The sequence below is a fragment of the Pinus tabuliformis genome, chromosome 9 (assembly GCF_031772625.1).
Source record: "Pinus tabuliformis cultivar Carrire ecotype Pingquan chromosome 9, CPIR1, whole genome shotgun sequence".
Classification (NCBI taxonomy): domain Eukaryota; kingdom Viridiplantae; phylum Streptophyta; class Pinopsida; order Pinales; family Pinaceae; genus Pinus; species Pinus tabuliformis.
Window position 1 is genome coordinate 1402085066 of NC_142307.1, and position 19616 is coordinate 1402104681.

General features: G+C 40.1%; 1 protein-coding gene across 1 annotated transcript in view; it reads left to right on the forward strand.

Moving 5' to 3' along the window:
* The window catches only part of LOC149153795 (NADP-dependent malic enzyme 2-like), an 86044-nt gene extending 72764 nt beyond the window's left edge, over positions 1 to 13280 (forward strand). Inside the window, exon 6 of the mRNA XM_089443926.1 lies at positions 13197 to 13280. Coding sequence (XP_089300052.1) covers positions 13197 to 13280 — 84 coding nt within the window. The remainder of the gene's footprint in view (positions 1 to 13196) is intronic.
* The last annotated feature ends 6336 nt before the right edge of the window (positions 13281 to 19616 follow it).

Sequence of the window (19616 nt, forward strand, 5' to 3'; positions counted from 1 at the left end):
TTTGATTTAGAAATTTGCATCTAGCAATGTGTCCTTCCTCCCTCCTTCTCAAGCTCAAATAAGATAGGGATGGAAAATTTATGTGGTATTACTCTCCCTCCCTCAATGAATCTACAATAAGAGCTCAGATTGGGCTATGGGATAGGTTTCTGCAGCTTTTGGGATTATCCCTTTGATGTCTTTGGAGCATTTTCCTCATCTTATACTTTTGTTGTTACTTCCTTGCATTTCCTTTGTCCTTACTGTCCTTCCTGCTTCTTTTTCCGTGTTTCTTGTAGTGCTAACATACATTCCTATAGAATTGTCTATGTTTCCTATAGGATGCTTTTTCTTTTCTGAAATGGGGTCTAAGGTTCTTTTATTTTCTTTTTTGATGTTGACCTAGTGACAGACCTCCTAACATAGGTGATTGGCGACTTTGGGGAAGCCTGTTTTGATGTACCCTCTTCACCTTTCATTTCCGTGGAGACTTGTTTTTCTTGTTCTTTTGGTGAGTCCTCAATAATGATAGGATCCTTGTTGGGTGTTTTTGGTCTCCCCTGTTTGATCCAACTGCTCCTCCTTGTTTTGAAATATAGGGGAGTTTGCCTCTGCCTTTTTCCCATTGACTTTATGGATGTGCTTCGGTCAGTCAAGGCAACAGCTGCCTCCCTCTTTGTGGGTTCAGGAGATACTCTTGTAGATTCCTCCCCTTCGTTGGTATGTTTTTCAGGGCTTACCTTATCCCTCTATGATTCCTCCCCACTGTTCTCTTTTCCTTCTTCTTCTTCTTCTTCTGTTTTATTTGTCTCTGCCTCCTCTTCTTCCTCTAGTTCTTCCTCTTCTTCTTCAAGTTCTTCCTCTTCTTCTTCAGGTTCCTCTTCTTCTTCCTCAATTTCTTCTTCTTCCTCCTCACCACTAGAGGTTGGGTCCCTCTCATATTCAATTGCTTCAATTACAGCCTCCCTGTCCATGTCCCTAAATGTGGACCATAGAATAGGGACTCTTAACTGGCTCAAGGCATCTTCTAGTATGAGCTTGATGAGTCCATGATGTGCCAGCTGCTGATGTTTTCCTTCCTGTACCTTTAGGCTCATGTCTATTATTGATTGCAACAAGAAGTAGGGTACACTAAGTCTTTTGTTAAGGGGTAACTCCTCTCCAAATCTCAGCTCATGGAGGAGTCTAAATTGGTAACCATAGATTATACTGAGCCTTCCTTCACAAGAAATATATTTGAGAATGTGATAGCTTACTTCATCCCAAGGATAGGGAAGGCTCTCCCTTCTAATCCCATTTTTGTCCTCAATTGGCTCTTCATCTCTCAAGAAAAAATTCTTCTTAGAAAAAGTGTTGCTAACTTTATCCTCCTTTCTCCATTGCATTCCCAGAGGAAGTGTAGTGATTCTGCTAACGATTTCAGGAGTAATTGTTATTCACAATCCTCTTACCAAAGAAGTAGCACGGATTCTAGCCTGAGGGGTGAGTGACATGGAAAATTCTCGAGATAAATCATCATAATATCCGCTAAGTAGCTCGAAGAATCCCAACCATTGATTCCTTCTAAATATCTCTACCACGATGGGATGGAGGTGTATTGTGGATGCCCCTGTGGGCTCCCTTTCGTTGAAACCTCCTGTCATTTTCTCCTCTATGGTAGGTTGATTGTAGGGAGTTTGGTGGCCTAGATCTAGATATTTCCAAGGTGAAAAAGGGTTTCGAGTTTAGGACGATGACTATAATTCTCTATTTATCCACACACAATTCCTCCACACAATTTTGTCTACCCACAGGCCCAAACTGTAATTACTAGAGAAAAATGTAGATTTTGTTTTTTTCTTCACTTTCCTAGCTATCAAGTCAAAAAACAGAGGATATGGGTCACCTAGCTTTCACTGTGATGCCCTGCATTAGGAGAATTTATGAGTAGCTGGGCCCTAGGCACCCCCTTGCAAAGCTTTTTGACAATTCCCACTATTTCTTGTAGTTCTCTGCATTTCCTATAGGTGTTCCCTATAGGATGGACGAAACTGGTTTTCTTCTTCGATGGCTCTTCCAAGTGGTCTCAGTTCTCTTGATCTCGAAATGAACGATGTGTGCATGAAAGTTAGTAATTTTTTCTATTTATAGTTGATTCCTTGGGGTGATGTGTTGGTTGGAAGTGTACATGATTTCCCCTTTTTGACCATTGGCCCATCATTAGTTATCATGCAACCTTCCCTCGTAATCATCACCCACTCCTGTACAACTTAACTCGACCACCTTTTCGACTCATTTGCTTTGATGTGACCTTGCCACGTGGCCTACTAACTAGGAGTTTAATTTTTTTTTCAAGCTGGGGATGACCAAGTTAACTGGCCACCTTTAGCTTATAAAATCAACTCTTTCATATTCCTACACTTTTATCATATTCGTACTTAGGAAAGAGTGTGGGTGAGGTGCCATACCTATGCCTTCCTTCACTTGGTTGATCCATGTTGGAGGATGGATCTGTTGTACTTCTTCTTACTTAGGTACATGTTTTTCCTTGGTTCTTGTTTTGTTGATTTCACCTAGCTGATATATTTGTCTTCTTTGTTGTGGTGTGTAGGTGCTTGGCCTCTTCTACTGCTGTTGAGATCTGGATAGGTGCCATAGTGCCTACAGGGGTGCTGAAACTCTTTTTCTACATGGATGCTAAAGGAGGAGGCATGGATATTTTCTACTATCATTACATAGGCTACTACAGGGTTTCCTGTAGTACTATAGGAAATCCTGTAGCTGCCTCTTTCATAATTCTTTTGTTTTTTTTTTCACTTGGAGGAGGAATAGGTGGTGAGGTAGGAGTGGAAGGGGTGGAAATGGGGGAGATGGAGTGGTAGGTGAGTGAGGCCAATGATGGTATGGCCCTTAGAATTATATATATATATATATATATTCCTTTTTGAGTGGTTTTTGATGGACACAGAGGGTGGCATGGTCATGCATTTTATTAGGTGAAATCTAGTGAGGTGAATGGTCCCCTGTTTCAACCCATAACAGGCTTGCATCATCATTTATCAATCGGAATTCCATTTCCTGTAGAGTTTCGGGACATCTTGTAGTACTACAGGAAATCCTGTAGAAGTCAGAAAATTGCCTGCAAACTGGTTTTTGATGCTTGGAAATGAGGATGGATGATGGAGACATGGTAGGCATGGGAGATATGAAGTGAATGAAGGAAGAATGGGGTGTTTCTTGGCTTGCTTCCCTCTAAACTTGGTGTCCTTTGTTGCCTTGAAAACTACAAAAATCACAGAATTTTATTAGAGGGCAAGTTTGAGGTCCCTGCTATAGAATTTTTTTTTTCCTTTTTGTTAACACACATAGTGTAGAAATTTTGAATAATAAACACTTATTCACAGAGATTATCCCGATTATACACTATTGCAAAATACATGCATAATGCATAACATCCTCTATGTTGATCTTCAATTTACAGAAGCAGAAACAATAACATGCGCACATAGAAGCATCAATCACACATATCAACACAGTATTTTCCCAGGGAAAGCATCTCGCTAAAAACCCCAACTATCTGTATATTATATTGATTGAGAACATGTAACAATACATAGTACAATACTCCTCACAAGTATCCAGCACTACCTCCACCTGTTACACACAATACAGCTCAGATCTAATCTCCAAATCTCCTCTGCTGCTTTGCCTGCCTCCACTGCACAATCCTACAAGAGAATGAATGAGAATGGCTGATTCAAACTCTTATTTACCTTGTGAAAATCACCCACACTGTAAATCACGTGAGCACAAGCTATATTTCACTTGGTATTGGCCCACACTACGCAAAGATCATTGGCATAACTCAATCCCATGCATGTGCACAATCTCATGCACAACTGATAGCAATCTCAACCTCTAACACCTGTCTCCATTGAACTGTATATGCACTGAGTTAACTGATGTATTCTTCAGTTGCATTATGAGTTAATAATTAGTGAATTAATTAATAACTAATTCACACAACTCATCACTTAGTCTATTGATCAGTTAGACTAAATACAACTAGTTCAACTAAGTCAAACTGAACACAACTCCATTAACTACTCATCCAACTCCACAGAACTCAACCACACGAGTTCTAACTGATGTCATGCATGCAACAACTCAACTAACACATAAGAAAAGTGTATTTCCTTCTGTCAGCTGCATGTGCCACATCTGTAGCTCAAACTGAAGTGCTCTAAGAGGATAAGATAAAGTTTATAGTCCAAATATTATTATGAGACAATAATATTTGACTTTTCTATTTTTGAATAGCAGTCTAAAAATAGACTCTGATCACTCCTGCTGTGATCACTCCGGCTGTGATCACTCCCGTTGTGATCACTCCCGCTGTGATCACTCCTGTTGTGATCCAAAAATAGACTTTGCGCCATAATTTGCCTGCAGGCCCACTTAGTGAAGGTGACTCCTTTCCACTAAGCTCCATCATCTTGTTGCATTCTTAACAAGCATTTCTTGTTGCACACTTTTCAACACTCCCTCTCAACAAGAAAGGCTTCCTCTCAAACCCGATCCTGTAACTCTAGAATGTTCTGCATGCAACACATTTGCCCGGTCCACTTTGCTCCAACAACACTTGGAACAAAAACACTCCCAACTGACCACTCTGTTGGGCTAGGAACATACTCTGATGCTGAAGCTCTACCTGTTGCTGACAAGTGCTCCCTCTCTGACATCTGTGCTACTGCAACATCTCCATGCATCTCGCACCATTTCACACCTCTCTGTGCCACCTAGCACTGTGCAAAACACTTGTGCCTCTCGCATTGCTGCAGCGTGCATGCTATGCACTGTCGTGGGATTCCCTGCACTGTTGCTCTCTCTGCCGCTCCATCCGCATTTGTCTCTACCCAATCAATCAGTTCCTACTACTCCACATCGGGGCTCTTGTAGCAAGGTCTCATCCAAGAGGTTAGGTACCTCAAGGATCCTACCCCTCCTCCTTGGGACGATCAATCCACATCACCCCACCTCCTACCTGGAAGTATGGCCGCATGTGATCCTTCAGCCCACCTGGCTCGAAGTTTCCCCCCACTGGAGGTCTCTACATGAGTAGATGTCTCTACTCGATCTCCTCTCAGCTTTCCTTATTGTGGCTGCTCCACAACCTCCCGAAGTTGCTGCACCAATCATGGCTCCTCCACAATCGTCTGAGACTTCTTCTGGCTCTGCATGTTAAGAGGTAATATACGCTTCCTCTCAACCACCAAGTCTCCATCAGTTGCCTCGCTGCTCAAGGCTTTGCATGCATCTTGAACCTCAAGAGCATACAGGTTCTTGACCCGTGAATCAATCTGCTTCAGTTGTCTAGTGATGATGTGTCTAAGGAAAACCTTTCCCTTACTGAAGACTACATCACAGCCTCTGTCTTCCAGCATCGTGATCGACACCAAGTTTCTCTTCAGTCTTGGTACATACTTGCCATCAGTCAAGGTAAGGTGAGCTCCATGCTCCCTCGGAAAAATAACCATGCCTACACCTGAGACACTATACTTCTCATTGTTACCCATCCCTATGAGTATCTAGAGATCTTTCTCCTCCAAAGTACTGAACAAACTTTTGTCACCGGTCATGTGGAAAGAAGCTCCACTGTCAAGAAACCAACCACTTCCCACCATCGATGAAACCATACATGCGAAGAGTGTGAAGTCCAACTCAAACTGTGAAGCAAGTGAGGCTGCCTCACCTTCAGATCCTTACCCGGATCCCTTCTTGGACTTCTTCTTTGGGCAATTAGTAGCATAATGGCCCAACTCATGACAACGAAAGCATCTCACCTTCGACTTGTCAACCTTCTTCCCATCATTGGAAGAACTGGATTCGGAAAGAGAAACCTTCCCCTTCCCCTTCTTTTCCTTACTCGCTAAGGCACAGTTCTCCTCATCATGCATAGATGAAGAACTGTCTTTGGTGCACCGTCTAATCTCCTCTTGCACAAGATCCGACCAAAGTCTCTCCCATCCTGGCAATTTCTCCCTTCCATCCACCGAATCCTGGTAGCTATGCCAACTCTTAGGAAGGCCAAGGAGTGCCAGACTCGCCATATCCTCATCCTCAACAGTTACCCCCACACTTCCCAGCTCATCCCGGCACTGGGTGAACTTTGTGAGATACTGGGGCATACTGTCTCCATTCTCACACTTAATGTTTCTGAGTTTATCCTTGAGTGCCATTAACTCAACCGTTTCTGATCTAAAATTCGTGAGAACAAAGTATTTCTTGTACAGAGATCGACTGTATGGGCATTCACCGGATATATCACCTTCCAAAAGAAGGATGAATCCAAAAGCTACCTGGCCCAATTACAGACTCTGCCTGAAGAAATAAAATGTAAACACTTTCTGAATAATAGATCTGATGATCAATACAGCACTGATATCATGTAGAACTTCTTCTACAAATCAGCTTGCTCCGATACCATGTAGAAATTTTAAATAATAAACACTTATTCACAGAGATTATCCCGATTATACACTATTGTGGAATACATGCATAATACATAACCTCCTCTACGTTGATCATCAATTTACAGAAGCAGAAACAATAACATGCGCACATAGAAGCATCAATCACATATCAACACAGTATTTTCCCGGGGAAAGCATCTCGCTAAAAACCCAAACTATCTGTATATTATATTGATTGAGAACATGTAACAATACATAGTACAATACTCCTCACAAGTATCCAACACTACCTCCACCTGTTACACACAACACAGCTCAGATCTGATCTCCAAATCTCCTCCGCTGCTTTGCGTACCTCCACTGCACAATCCTGCAAGAGAATGAATGAGAATGGCTGATCGAAACTCCTATTTACCTTGTGAAAATCACCCACACTGTAAATCACGTGAGCACAAGCTATATTTCACTTGGTATTGGCCCACACTACGCAGAGATCATTGGCATAACTCAATCCCATGCATGTGCACAATCTCATTCACAACTGATTGCAATCTCAACCTCTAACACCTGTCTCCACTGAACTGTACATGCATTGAGTTAACTGATGTATTCTTCAGTTGCATTATGAGTTAATAATTAGTGAATTATTAATAACTAATTCACACAACTCATCACTTAGTCTATTGATCAGTTAGACTAAATACAACTAGTTCAACTAAGTCAAACTGAACACAACTCCATTAACTGCTCATCCAACTCCACAGAACTCAACCACATGAGTTCTAACTGATGTCATGCATGCAACAACTCAACTAAAACATAAGAAAAGCGTATTTCCTTCTGTCAGCTGCATGTGCCAGATCTGTAGCTCAAATTGAAGTGCTCCAAGAGGATAAGATAAAGTTTATAGTCCAAATATTATTATGAGACAATAATATTTGACTTTTCTATTTTTGACTAGCAGTCTAAAAATAGACTCTAATCACTCCTGCTGTGATCACTCCTACTGTGATCACTCCCACTGTGATCACTCCTGCTGTGATCCAAAAATATACTTTGCGCCATAATTTGCCTGCGGGCCCACTTAGTGAAGGCGACTCCTTTCCGCTAAGCTCCATCATCTTGTTGCATTCTCAGCAAGCATTTCTTGTTGCACACTTTTCAACACATAGGTCACCTCAAAGGAGGTTTTCAACTTGTTTACCTGCCCTATGCACCTCAAGGGAGGTTTTCAACTGCCAATCTTTTATTTTCCTTTTTTCACTCTTCACCTGCCTCAAGGAAGTTTTCAACCCAAAAGTTGGCCTCAGGTGCTTCATGGAGGTTTTCACCTAGGTCCCTTATTGGTTCTTTTTCTATTTTTTTTCTTCCAAAAAAAACAGTCTTCAAAAATTTGGTGAGTTGGAAGTTGAGATATTTCCAATCAAATTCACTTACTTACTGATAGTACTGATAAACACTTCCTTTAACAGAGGTCTTTTGTAGGCTTTCAACATGTATCCATTAACAAGCAAGGGGATACCTTCTTCATCAATGGTTCTGATTTGAACAGCCCCATTGTCATGGCATTTTTCTATCACATATGGGCCCATCCATCTGGTCATCAATTTTCCTTTGCAATCATTGAAACTAGAGTCATATAGCAAAGCCCAATCATCCTCTTGAAAAACTTTGTCTTTGATTTTTTTGTCATGCCAAACCTTTATTTGTACCTGAGTCACCTATGTGTGTAGGACGGCCTGCATCCTGAATTCATCTAACCCATTGAGTTGGAGTAGCATCTCTTGTTGTGCCCTTGTAACATCCAAATCCAATTGTGTTTCCATTCTCAAAGTGTTGTACTCAAACTCAATGGAGAGAAGAGCCTTCTTCCCATAGACCAAATCATAAGGGGTGAAGCCAGTGGTTGTCTTCCAAGTTGTATTATAGGCCCAAGTGGCCTCCACTAGTTGTTCAACCCAATATTTCCTATTGTTGCTCACAACCTTTGTGATAATGCTTTCCAACGCTCTGTTGGTAACATCTACTTGTCCAATGGCCTTAGGATGGTAAGAAGTTGACTTCTTGTGCTTGATCTTACATTCATTCAACAAATTCTCAATCAGGTTTGAGGTGAATTGAGCGCCCTAATCAATGACTAGCTCTCTAGGGTACCCAAAGTTGTAAAACACATTCTCCCTTAAGAAGTCAGCCAGTTTCTCTTATGTTTCTACCTTGACAACCTTGGTTTCATCCCACTTTGTCAAGTAATCAGTGCACACAATTATGTACTTCTTGACCCGATGGTGGATCAATAGCCCCAATTAAATCCATGCCCCACTTGTCAAATGGCTCAAGAGTCACCTGAGGTTGCAAAGACATTTCATCCCTGGGAGTAGGTTTCCCCATTCTTTGGCACTGGTCACATCGACTGGTATATCTACTTTCATCTTAGTGGAGAGTGGGCCAGTAGTAGCCATCTTGTAGTACCTTGAAGGTTGTCCTCTCAGCTGTAAAGTGACCTCCACAAGGCCTGTTATGACAAGCCAGAAGGATGTCAAAAAATTCCTCCTCCCTAACACAAATCCTCAAAATTTGATCTGGGCATAGCTTGAAGATATTTCCCCCAATCCAAGTGAATGGTGCTCTTTTTCTTATAATTCTACTCTTTTCCTTGGAGGACAGATTTGGAGGGAACTGTGCAACCACTAAGTAGTTGGCTATGTCAACAAACCATGGAGAGAGAAATGAAATAGTGAATAAATTCTCATATGGAAGCTGACCATCACCCATTCCTTCCTCACATGCAGGCAAAGCAAGTCTACACAAAAAATCTGCAACTATATTTTCTCTACCAGGCTTATCAATGATAGTTAGATCAATTTGTTCTAACAAAAGAAATCATCTAATAATTCTGGCATTCACATCAGGCTTGTTCATCAAATATTTAATAGCAGCATGGTTAGTATGTACAAAGGTCTGGTAACCAATGATGTAATGTCTAAATTTATTCAAGGAATAGACAATAACTAGCAGCTCTTTTTCAGTCACAATATAGTTCAATTCAACCTTGGACAGATTTTTGTTGATGAAGTAAATGACATAATGTAACTTGTCATCTAAATGACCTAGAGCTACTCCTATAGATTTTTCAGAGGCATCAACATGGAAGTCGAAAGGAAGATCCCAATTTGGGCCTCAGAGTATAGGTGTCATAGTCAACCTATCCTTTAGGGTTTCTAGGGCCTCTTGGCAGCTTTCTGACCATAAAAATTTGGAGTCCTTGGCCAATAGTCCAAACAAAGGTGAGGCTACTTTGTTGAAATCCTTTATGAATCTCCTATAGTATCCAGATAAGCCCAAGAAACATTTGACATCCATATACTTCTGAGGAGTAGGGACCCTCTTTATGATAGAAATTTTATTTAGGTCCACTTGTAGTCCTTCCTGGGCTATTGAGTGACCTAGAAGAATCCCTACATTCATAAAAAAATCACACTTCTCAGGACTAAGGGATAAGTTCATTTCAATGCATTTTTCTAATACTTTCCCCAAGTTAGAGTGATCCTCTAGGAAATCAAACCCATAGGGGGTGAAATCATCCATATAAATTTCTACAGAGTCATGGACCAACTCTACAAAGATGCTCAGGACTGCCCTCTGAAAAGTGGCAAGGGCATTGCATAATCCAAACGAAAGGATGCTATAAGCAAAGGTACCCCAAGGACAAGTGAAGGTGGTTTTATCTTGGTCCTGTTGGCTGATCTGGATCTTATTGTAACTACTGAATCCATCCAGGAAAGAGAAGAAATTCTTTCTTGCAATACCATCTAAGACTTGGTCAATGAAAGGTAGAGGGAAATGTTCCTTTTTGTGGTTTTGTTTAGCTCTCTATAGTCCACACAGATCCTCCATTTCCCATTCTTATTTGGGACCAGAACCAAAGGAGACACCCACTCACTATCTGATATGCGGTAAATGAACCATGCATCAAACAACTTCTACCATTCTTTGTTAACTATATCTTTGATTCTCCTCTAAGGTTGGCACACTAGCTTGCAGCCTTCCTTGATGTAAATGTGTTGAGTACACACTGAAGGGTTCACTCCCTTAATTTCCTTATAACTCTAGGAAAATGCATCTAGATGCTCTCTTAGCATGTCACATAAATCCTTTTCCTGATGAAAAGAGATAGAGGGGTTGATTTTCGATGTTCTTTCTGGACCAAATTCTATCATCTTGACATGAGTAGGACTTGAGTCAGCTAGGCACAAATCAGTCCAAGGGTTATCTTCAACTTTCTTTACTAAATCCTCAAGATACATGGTGTTGGGGGCCTAATCTTGGAGGATTATCTCAATCAAGTTGTCTTCATCAGGTTGCCCCCCTCCTATAGTAGCATCTAGGGTATAGGTTGGGGAAGAGTAGACGTCATCTTCCTCCTCCTTTTCTAACCATAAAGGTAAGTCATTCTCTAGAGATGGTTGAGAAGGAGGGTACAAGACCAATTGTTTGGACAAATGCCCATTTTTAATGGTCATATTCCCATCCCTGCAACTTATGTAAGCATTGGTAGTGGCTAACCATGGCCTTCCAAGGATGAGAGGATAGCCATTAAACTTGGTCTTAGGTTGGAGAAATAAGAATTCAACAGGGTATTACCAGGAATCAACGGAGACCACCACATCCTTAACAAATCCCTCGGAGCACCTGTGGATCTGTCTGCAAGTTGTAAGATTGTTGTGGTCTTCCTTAATGATCCTCAGAGATTTAGTTTAAGCATAGTCTCCTTAGCCATCACATTTATGGCAGCCCTAAGATAAATCAAGGTATGGGGGACAGTGATACCATCGATGTTCACATCTACCATAGGACTTCTACGATCTAGATACTTCGGGAAAATGACTTTCCCCAACATTAAGTCAGATAGTTGTCCAATGAAATTAATGGTAGGGGTGTCTTTCTTTCACCTCCCAGGATGTTTGAAGCATTTCTCCTTGATTTACTTGTTATAGATGGGGACATCCTTGATATCTTAGAGGAGTGGGATTTTAACACACAAGTTTTTCAACTCACCCAAAAGTTCAGTCTCTTCTCAGGTGTGCTAGATAGGATGGATTAACCTCTTAGGAAAAGGAGGTGGATTGGCTTGAGGAACAATCTCCTCCTTTTCCTCTTCAATATCCTCAGGTGGAGATGGAGGTTTATTATCTGGAAGCACTCTTTCAGAATTGAGGTTGATTTCTTGAATTTCCAGATCATAAGTGATGCAGGAGCACCTAGGCCTAGCGAGCAATGTGATGGTGTGGTCACATGTTGTGGCTAATGAAAGTTTGGAGGAAGACTTGGTTGTTTAAATTGTATTAATTTCAAATTATGTAAGTGGTTAATTTGTTGCCTAATTCTGAATAGAATTGGGAATAAATGGCAAATGATCCTCCCTACGTGGAGATCAAGCCAATTAGCTATATTGATTAGTTAGAGTAGGATTTGATTTCTTAAAATATAGTGAATTCCTTCATTTATGGAAGGAAACTGTTATATATGACATATATGTAATTTCCTTTGTTTTCTGAAAGGGGGATTCGAGACAAAGAGACAGAGGGAGAGAGGATTCACAAGGGAATTGTAAGCCTACAAGCAGATTAGGAAGAGAGGCCACTAATTTGTAGAATCAAGCGAGAGAGAAAAGAATCAGGAGAGGGCTAAGTAGAGCGAGAGAAAATTTGTGTGTGGATAGCATATGAAATAGAGGTCTTTCTTTGTTGTAATCAGGCTAAGGCCAAGACTTTGTAGTCCTATTAAATTGTGAATAAATGTTGTTCTCTGTGTAATTTCCTTATAAAACTTGCAGAAATCATATTATGCTTGCATGTGTTTTATTTGTATGCGGGAGTGAATCGAATAATGTTCTGTTTCCATACTTTACAGTAGAAAACACAGAGATAAAGGCAAAATTGGTGTCATTTGGTCCCGTAAGTGGAAATCCCAATTACACTAGGAAATCGCGCAGAAACACTTAGCGGATCCGGAAAGTGGATTTGAAATATTATACACAGGCATTTTAAGACTTGTCGGGTCCATGTAATAATACATATCGCATCGCACAATTGGAGTGGCATATGTTAAAGGCCTGTCCCCAAACCCTTGCGACATGTGATTGCCGACACATCGCATCGACACTTTTGAGTGGAGTGGTAAAGCTTTATGCGGGAATGATAGCAATCACTGATAGTGATTAGCGATAATCACATTGGGACTCTGCCAAAGGGAAGCACCGATATAAAAGACCTTGTGACTGCCGATTGCCGATAAGGCGACTAAATCTAGACCATCCGATCGGCCAAACCCCGATCTTCGGTAATATCACATATATTTGGTTTTAAAAGGCAAAAAGCATTGTTTTAAGCATTTCCGAAGGCATTTCGGCTCCAAAAAGAAAAGACATAATATCGAGGTAAAGGATGGTAAAAGCAGGGTTTTAAAGGCTAAACACCTATTTAAATACTCCTGATAGTGTAATGGCCCCGATAGCTAAGTAAAGGAAAAGCATCTAATTACGCTTCCAACATGCATATGTGGGCATGAAGCTTTAAAGGATTATAAGGATGGAATAGTCCCGGTAAGGTGTTAGGGTGTGGCAGTCATATGGTTGCATCATTTTTGGTATAGGAGTAGGAAAAGGGAAGAAAAATTTCCTGCGAGAAGGATGTTTTGCTTATGAAGATTATGATTACAAAGGTATGAAAGTTGCAGTAGTTTAATGAATGACAATGTTGGGTATAGGACTACAGTAGTAAGACTGTAGAAGAACTCCAGCTGAGGCTTGGAGTAGATAGGGACAGAGGAGTCCTTAAGAGAAGTGAGTGAAGCAACCAGAGAGAGAGAGAGCAAGATTGCTCAGTGCAAGTTCTAAGGAAAGAGGACTTGGAAACTAGGCATAGGAGAAGCTTGGTGAGAAGCTCAACTTGGAAGGAAGTTGATTGGTTGCAGGTATAGAGCTCACATAGAAGAGAAGATGGCTATAGAAATTCATATGGAAGATTCAGAAGAAGGATACAAGATGGAGGAGAAGGGTGCTCAAACAATCCATAGGGAATGGATGAGTCAAGCAGAGATTAACAAGGAAATAGCTGAGATAAGAGAAGAACTCGATGTGTTAGTAATGCTACTAGAGGAGAACCAAAGACAAGGTTGGTGTAGTTTTTAACCCTGTACAAAAATTACCTGCATACAAATTCTAAAATGCATAAAATAAACAATGCGAAAGCATAACACATAAAACACATATACACAGAGATTTTCCCCTGGATCCCAAAACCGGGACTACCAGCTTGATTTTTCATTATGTTCCTTTCAATGTTATAATACATATTTATACATGTCGAAGCATCCAATACCATGGACCGAAAACCATCACGTCCAAAAACATGTGCAAAAATCATGCACAAAACCATAGGTGGGTCCTCCCAACCTAACATAGGTTCCAAAACAAAAATTTTCCGAGGTGCTGCCCCGAACCCCATAGAGTGGGGTTACCTACACCCCTCAAACCCCCTGTGACCCCCCCCCCCCCCCCGCTACGCAATCGGTGCAACAAAGGGGGTGCTTCGCCCCCCCTCTAACCCCCCGGTTCACTATGTAGGTTAGTCATGGAAAGAATATAACACAACCCAACAGTTGGCTCTTGAAGAGGAAGCCAGTGAAGTGGCATAAGTTGCAGTGAATGTTGCAACAAGAACAGGTAAAGTGGTTGATGAAAAACCTCAGAGAAGCAGAGGCAGAAATGGAAGTTTCCATTTGTAGACCAGAACAAGGTGAAATGTTGGGTGAAGAGGATAATGGGAGATCAACTGAAGATCTCATGGACTATTGGCATAGTTCAGAACAATTAGGAGATATGATAACAAGGGAAGCAGATGAGGCAATGAAGCCTTGTGATTTTTATTCTCATAGTTTGTGTATATTTGCAAGATATGCAGTGAATGATGGACAGTCTGGTGAAACTGTCACAAACAGGATTGAAGCTCTTGAAGTGAAGTATGATGGAGAATGCCTTTTAGAAGAAGAAGGTGCTGATTTATTGCAGGAGAAATAGTTCATAGATGAATTTCTGTTTGGTGTAAAACAGTCAGATGAAGTTGATATGGACTAGAAATCTACTGAAAATGCCATAGTGGTATTCCAAGAAGGTAAGAAAATGAATTTGTCTAATGGAATTGATGAAAGAACTTTGAAATATGATAGTGCAGAAAACAGGATAACTCAGGAGAATTGCCAGAAAAAGAATGAAGCTGAGAATGGAAGTTGTGATGAACTACTGGAGAGATTTCATATGGAATTAGAATTCTTGGAGAGATTGCTGAAGGAACCTGAAGAAGAAATGAAGCTTTCAGAACCTGATAAAGAAGAGATTGCGGTTACCATGCATGATAGGGATGAAATGTCTTTAACATTTCTAGACTTAAGTAAATGTTTAGATTCTTCAGTTAATGATGTGATTTCAGGTATGGAAGACAACATTAATAAATATGATGTTGAAATCAGAGAAATTGAGCAGAGGTTATTTGAAGGTGAGATGAAAGATCAGGAACAACAAGGAAGTTATGTCCTTAGAGACATGAAGGAGACAAAAGTATTAATTCAGTAGGATAAATATGGAAGAAACCAGCAATTTAAAAGAGATGATCAACAACATGAGAATGAATTTGAGGAAGGCATTAGATTGTAGAAGTATAGCAACTCGCAATAGAATGAAGAACCAGAGATTAGTTTGGCAGTACAAAGGAAGACAAGTGAAGACTGAAGATATAGATGGAGAATGAAAAAAAGATTCAAGTGGAAGCTATTACAACAAAGGTGGAATGACAAGCTAATAAGCGAGTTTAGGGAACTTTAACAAATTCATATTGATTTGTTAGAGAAGAGAGACTCAAAGGAATGGAGTCACAACAAAGAGGATCTGCTGAAATCCAAAATATCTATGATGGAAGAATGGTGCTTGAATCATCAAAAGAAGATGAAAGGTATTGTATTTTGAAAACTGAAAGTTGTTGTGTGTTTGCAGGTTATGTAAACTTGAGGGAAGATAAGCAGTTGTTGGAAACTATCATATTAACAGGTGAAGAGATGAATACTCATAGTCATATGTAGAATAAGGAGAAAAGTTACAGTCAAGTGAAGGAAGATGTCCAGTCAGATGGCATTCAAAGGATAAGTCGAAAGGAGGATGGCAAAGGAATTATTGATATCAAAGGAGTGTTTGGAAAGGAAGAGATCCATTCATATGAACATAGAACAAAGAGTTTTCTTAGGACGCTGAAGAAGCTATTGCAAACCAAATGAAGAATCTTATGAAGACCTTGGTGTCTCATAGTTTTGAAACTAATATTTTGTGTGTGAATGTAGGATACACTGAAGTAAGGCAATTATTTAGGGTTGTCATAAGGGAAAGAAAAAGCAAAGATATGATTTTTCAGAATTTAGAAGAGGGAAATTCACATAATCTTGTGATGCAGAGGAAAGGGCAGTTGTTAAACATAGTTGTAGTGAATTATGCAGATATTAGACAACTATTGAAGACTCAAGCCAAAGGAGAACAACTACTAAAGATTGATATAGAAGACTTGGTAGGTATTAAATAGTTATTGAAGATTATTGACCTTGAAGAAAGGCAAAGTAAAGAAGGACTAAAGATAGATGTTGCAGACAATGAAGTTAGTGAAGATCATGCAGAGTGCTTGGGAGAAATTCCAAATGTGATAACAAATTTATGGCATGAGTCTAGTATTTTGAAGAAGAGGCAAGAAAACCAAAGAATAAGTTATCAGACTGTACAACCAGAACTGAATGATAATGAAGAAGTTGTCATGGAAGACAAATATGGGAAAGAAGATGTCAGAAATGTTGGCATAATGAGGAAACAGGGTAAAGCATTTGTGTTTGATGAATTGATTGATTCTGGTGAATATTTGTATGAAGGAACAAGGAAATGTGAAGTCAATTTGAAACAAGAAATTGATTCTGAAGATCATATCAGAGTAAGTAAGGATGAGATCAGAATGTCTCAGGAAGATGGAATGATGTTGAATTTATAGTATGGAATTGTTGAACTGGAGATAAGTTCAAGAGATGAGAGTAACATGATTACTATTGTGCTACATGGAGTTATTGATGAAGAAGAGGCTGAAGATGAAATTTCAGGAGTAGGAAAACATAATGCCATAATCATTAAGGGTGCAGAAATTAAGTTACTAGAAGAAGAGGTATTCCTAGCACTTAAGCAAGCAGGAAGAATTCTTATTTTTTAGAAAAATTGTGGAATTGCAGGGATACAGGAAGTTGAAGTAAAATGTGGTGAAGCCATGAATGAGAAACCAGAAGAAGGAACTGAAATTGTTGCAGGGGATCAATAGAGAAGGAATTTGTACATTTTAGAAATGGATATGGAAAAATATTGGCACAGGGATTATGATGTTCTTATGCAAGAACACATCCAGTTATAGGAGGATAGTATTCATCATCTAAGAAGAGAAGTGGACAAAGAAATTGATGAGTTGTGGGAACTCATAACACAACCTTCCAATAAACTAAATAGAGGACAAAATAAGGAAGGAATATTGGCTGGAAAGAATGATACAGGTGAAGGAAGTGGTAGCCTGCAAATTAAAGTGTGGAAATTTGACATAAATTGTGATGATGAGCAAAAAGCAGTAAGATATATGGAAAAGGTAGCAGCAGAAAATGAGAGAATAGCTAATGGGGCAGTGCAACGTAAAGTATGGAGACCTGGAAAACAACAAACAATAGCGGTAACCAAGGACAAACTATTAAACAAAGTATGGGATCTAGGAGGACACAAATCATAAGCACATGATTAGGAGATCATGATTATTTTAACCTTGGGAGTCTGATGCAGGAGCATCTAGGCCTAGCCAGAAATGTGATGGTGTGGTCACATGTTGTGGCTAATGAAAGTTTGGAGGAAGACTTGGTTGTTTAAATTGTATTAATTTCAAATTATGTAAGTGGTTAATTTGTTGCCTAATTCTGAACATAATTGGGAATAAATGGCAAATGATCCTCCCTGCATGGAGATCAAGCCAATTAGCTATATTGATTAGTTAGAGTAGGATTTGATTTCTTAAAATATAGTGAACTCCTCCATTTGTGGAAGGAAACTGTTAGATATGACATATATGTAATTTCCTTTGTTTTCTGAAAGCGGGGTTCGAGATAGAGAGACAGAGGGAGAGAGGATTCACAAGGGAATTGTAAGCCTATGGGCAGATTAGGAAGAGAGGCCATTGATTTGTAGAATCGGGCCAGAGAAGAAAGAATTAGGAGATGGCTGAGTAGAGCGAGAGCAGATATGTGTGTGGATAGCATATGAAAAATAGGCCAAGGCTGAGACTCTGTAATCCTATTAAATTGTGAATAAATGATGTTGTCTGTGTAATTTCCTTATCAAACATGCAAAAATCGTATTATGCTTGCATGTGTTTTATTTGTATGCAGGAGTAAATCGAATAATGTTCTGTTTCCATACATTATAGTAGAAAACACAGAGATAAAGGAAAAATTGGTGTCATTTGGTCCCATAAGTAGAAATCCCAATTACACTTGGAAATCGTGCAGAAACACTTAGCGGATTCAGAAAGCAGATTTGAAATATTATACACAGGTGTTTTGAGACTTGTCAGGTCCATGTAATAATACATATCCCATTGCACAATTGGAGCGACATATGTCAAAGGCCTGTCCCCAACCCCTTGCGACATGCGATTGCCAACACATCGCATTGGCACTTTTGAGTGGAGTGGTAAATATTTATGCGGGAACAATAGCGATCGTCGATAGTGATTCGCTATAACCACATCGGGATTCTGCCAAAGGGAAGTGCTGATATAAAATACCTTATGACTGCTGATTACCGATAAGGCGACTAAATCTGGACCGTTCGAAAGGTTAGATCCCGATCTTCGGTAATATCACATATACTTGGTTTTAAAAGGCAAAAAGCATTGTTTTAAGCATTTCCGAAGGCATTTCGGCTCCAAAAGGAAAGGGCATAATATCGAGGTAAAGGATGGTAAAAGTGGGGTTTTAAAGGCGAAACACATATTTAAATACTCCCGATAGTGTAATGGCCCTGATAGCTTAAGTGGTCCCATTTTAAAGGAAAGGCACCTAATTACGCTTCTGATATGCATATGAAGCTTTAAAGGTTTATAAGGATGGAATAGTCCCGGTAAGGTGTTAGGGTGTGGCAGCCATATGGTTGCATCGATAAGTAGGGTAAGATGTTTCCCCACTATAGACCTATTGTGCCTATTTGTTGTTCGGGTTTAGATTTGGTTGAGCAAGCATTTGACGTTGTTTAGGTGGAGTAGGTTGAAGGATCTTTGGTTGAGATGGAGGTGGATCCAGTAAGGATGGGGATTGGTTGTATGGGGGCCTCCACCCCTGGGATGGTGTATTCCACTGATGTTGTGGGAGAGCATATGATTGAAATGATTGATTGGCATGTTGGGAATGGTATTGAGGTGCAAAATACCAAGGAGAAGGTGTGGACCATGAAGGATGAGCAAGAGGACACCAAAGGGGAATCGATGCATTATGGTTAGGGTTGTAATATGAATAGGACGACCCTTGCATGCCTTGTTGCTATGGTCGAGGTCCTTGAGGCCTTCTTTGGTTGATATAGAAAAGTTATTCAGTCACACCTTCCGTTGCTTGATACACAACTTTCAATCCACGCAGAGAAGGGCACTTGTCTGTGGAGTGGTTCTCCTCACAGACTGAGCATATCTCTATAAGATTCAATGGACATTCATTTCTAGGGTACCTTCTAGTGCATCTAGGGAAAAAGACAACTAAGGCTCTTTCTGCTTCCTCCTGCTTCCTCTTGATCTGCATGGTGTCCATTTGCAGAGAAAGGGTATGCAACATTTCACTCTTGAAGTCCTCCAACATGTTCCCGATTTCACTTTTGGTGGATGTGTTGGAGGAGGATGAACTCGCCAAATCTTGATTATCCCTACCCTTCAATCTAGCTACTCTAGAATGATTTTTGAAAACTGTCTTGATATCATCATAGGATAATTGGTAGATGTCCCCTCTTGACATCATGTTTAGGGTTTCTAGGAGATCTTCCCTGATCCCTCTAAGAAGGACTAGCTTGAGTGATTTAGGATCGAGGGTGCA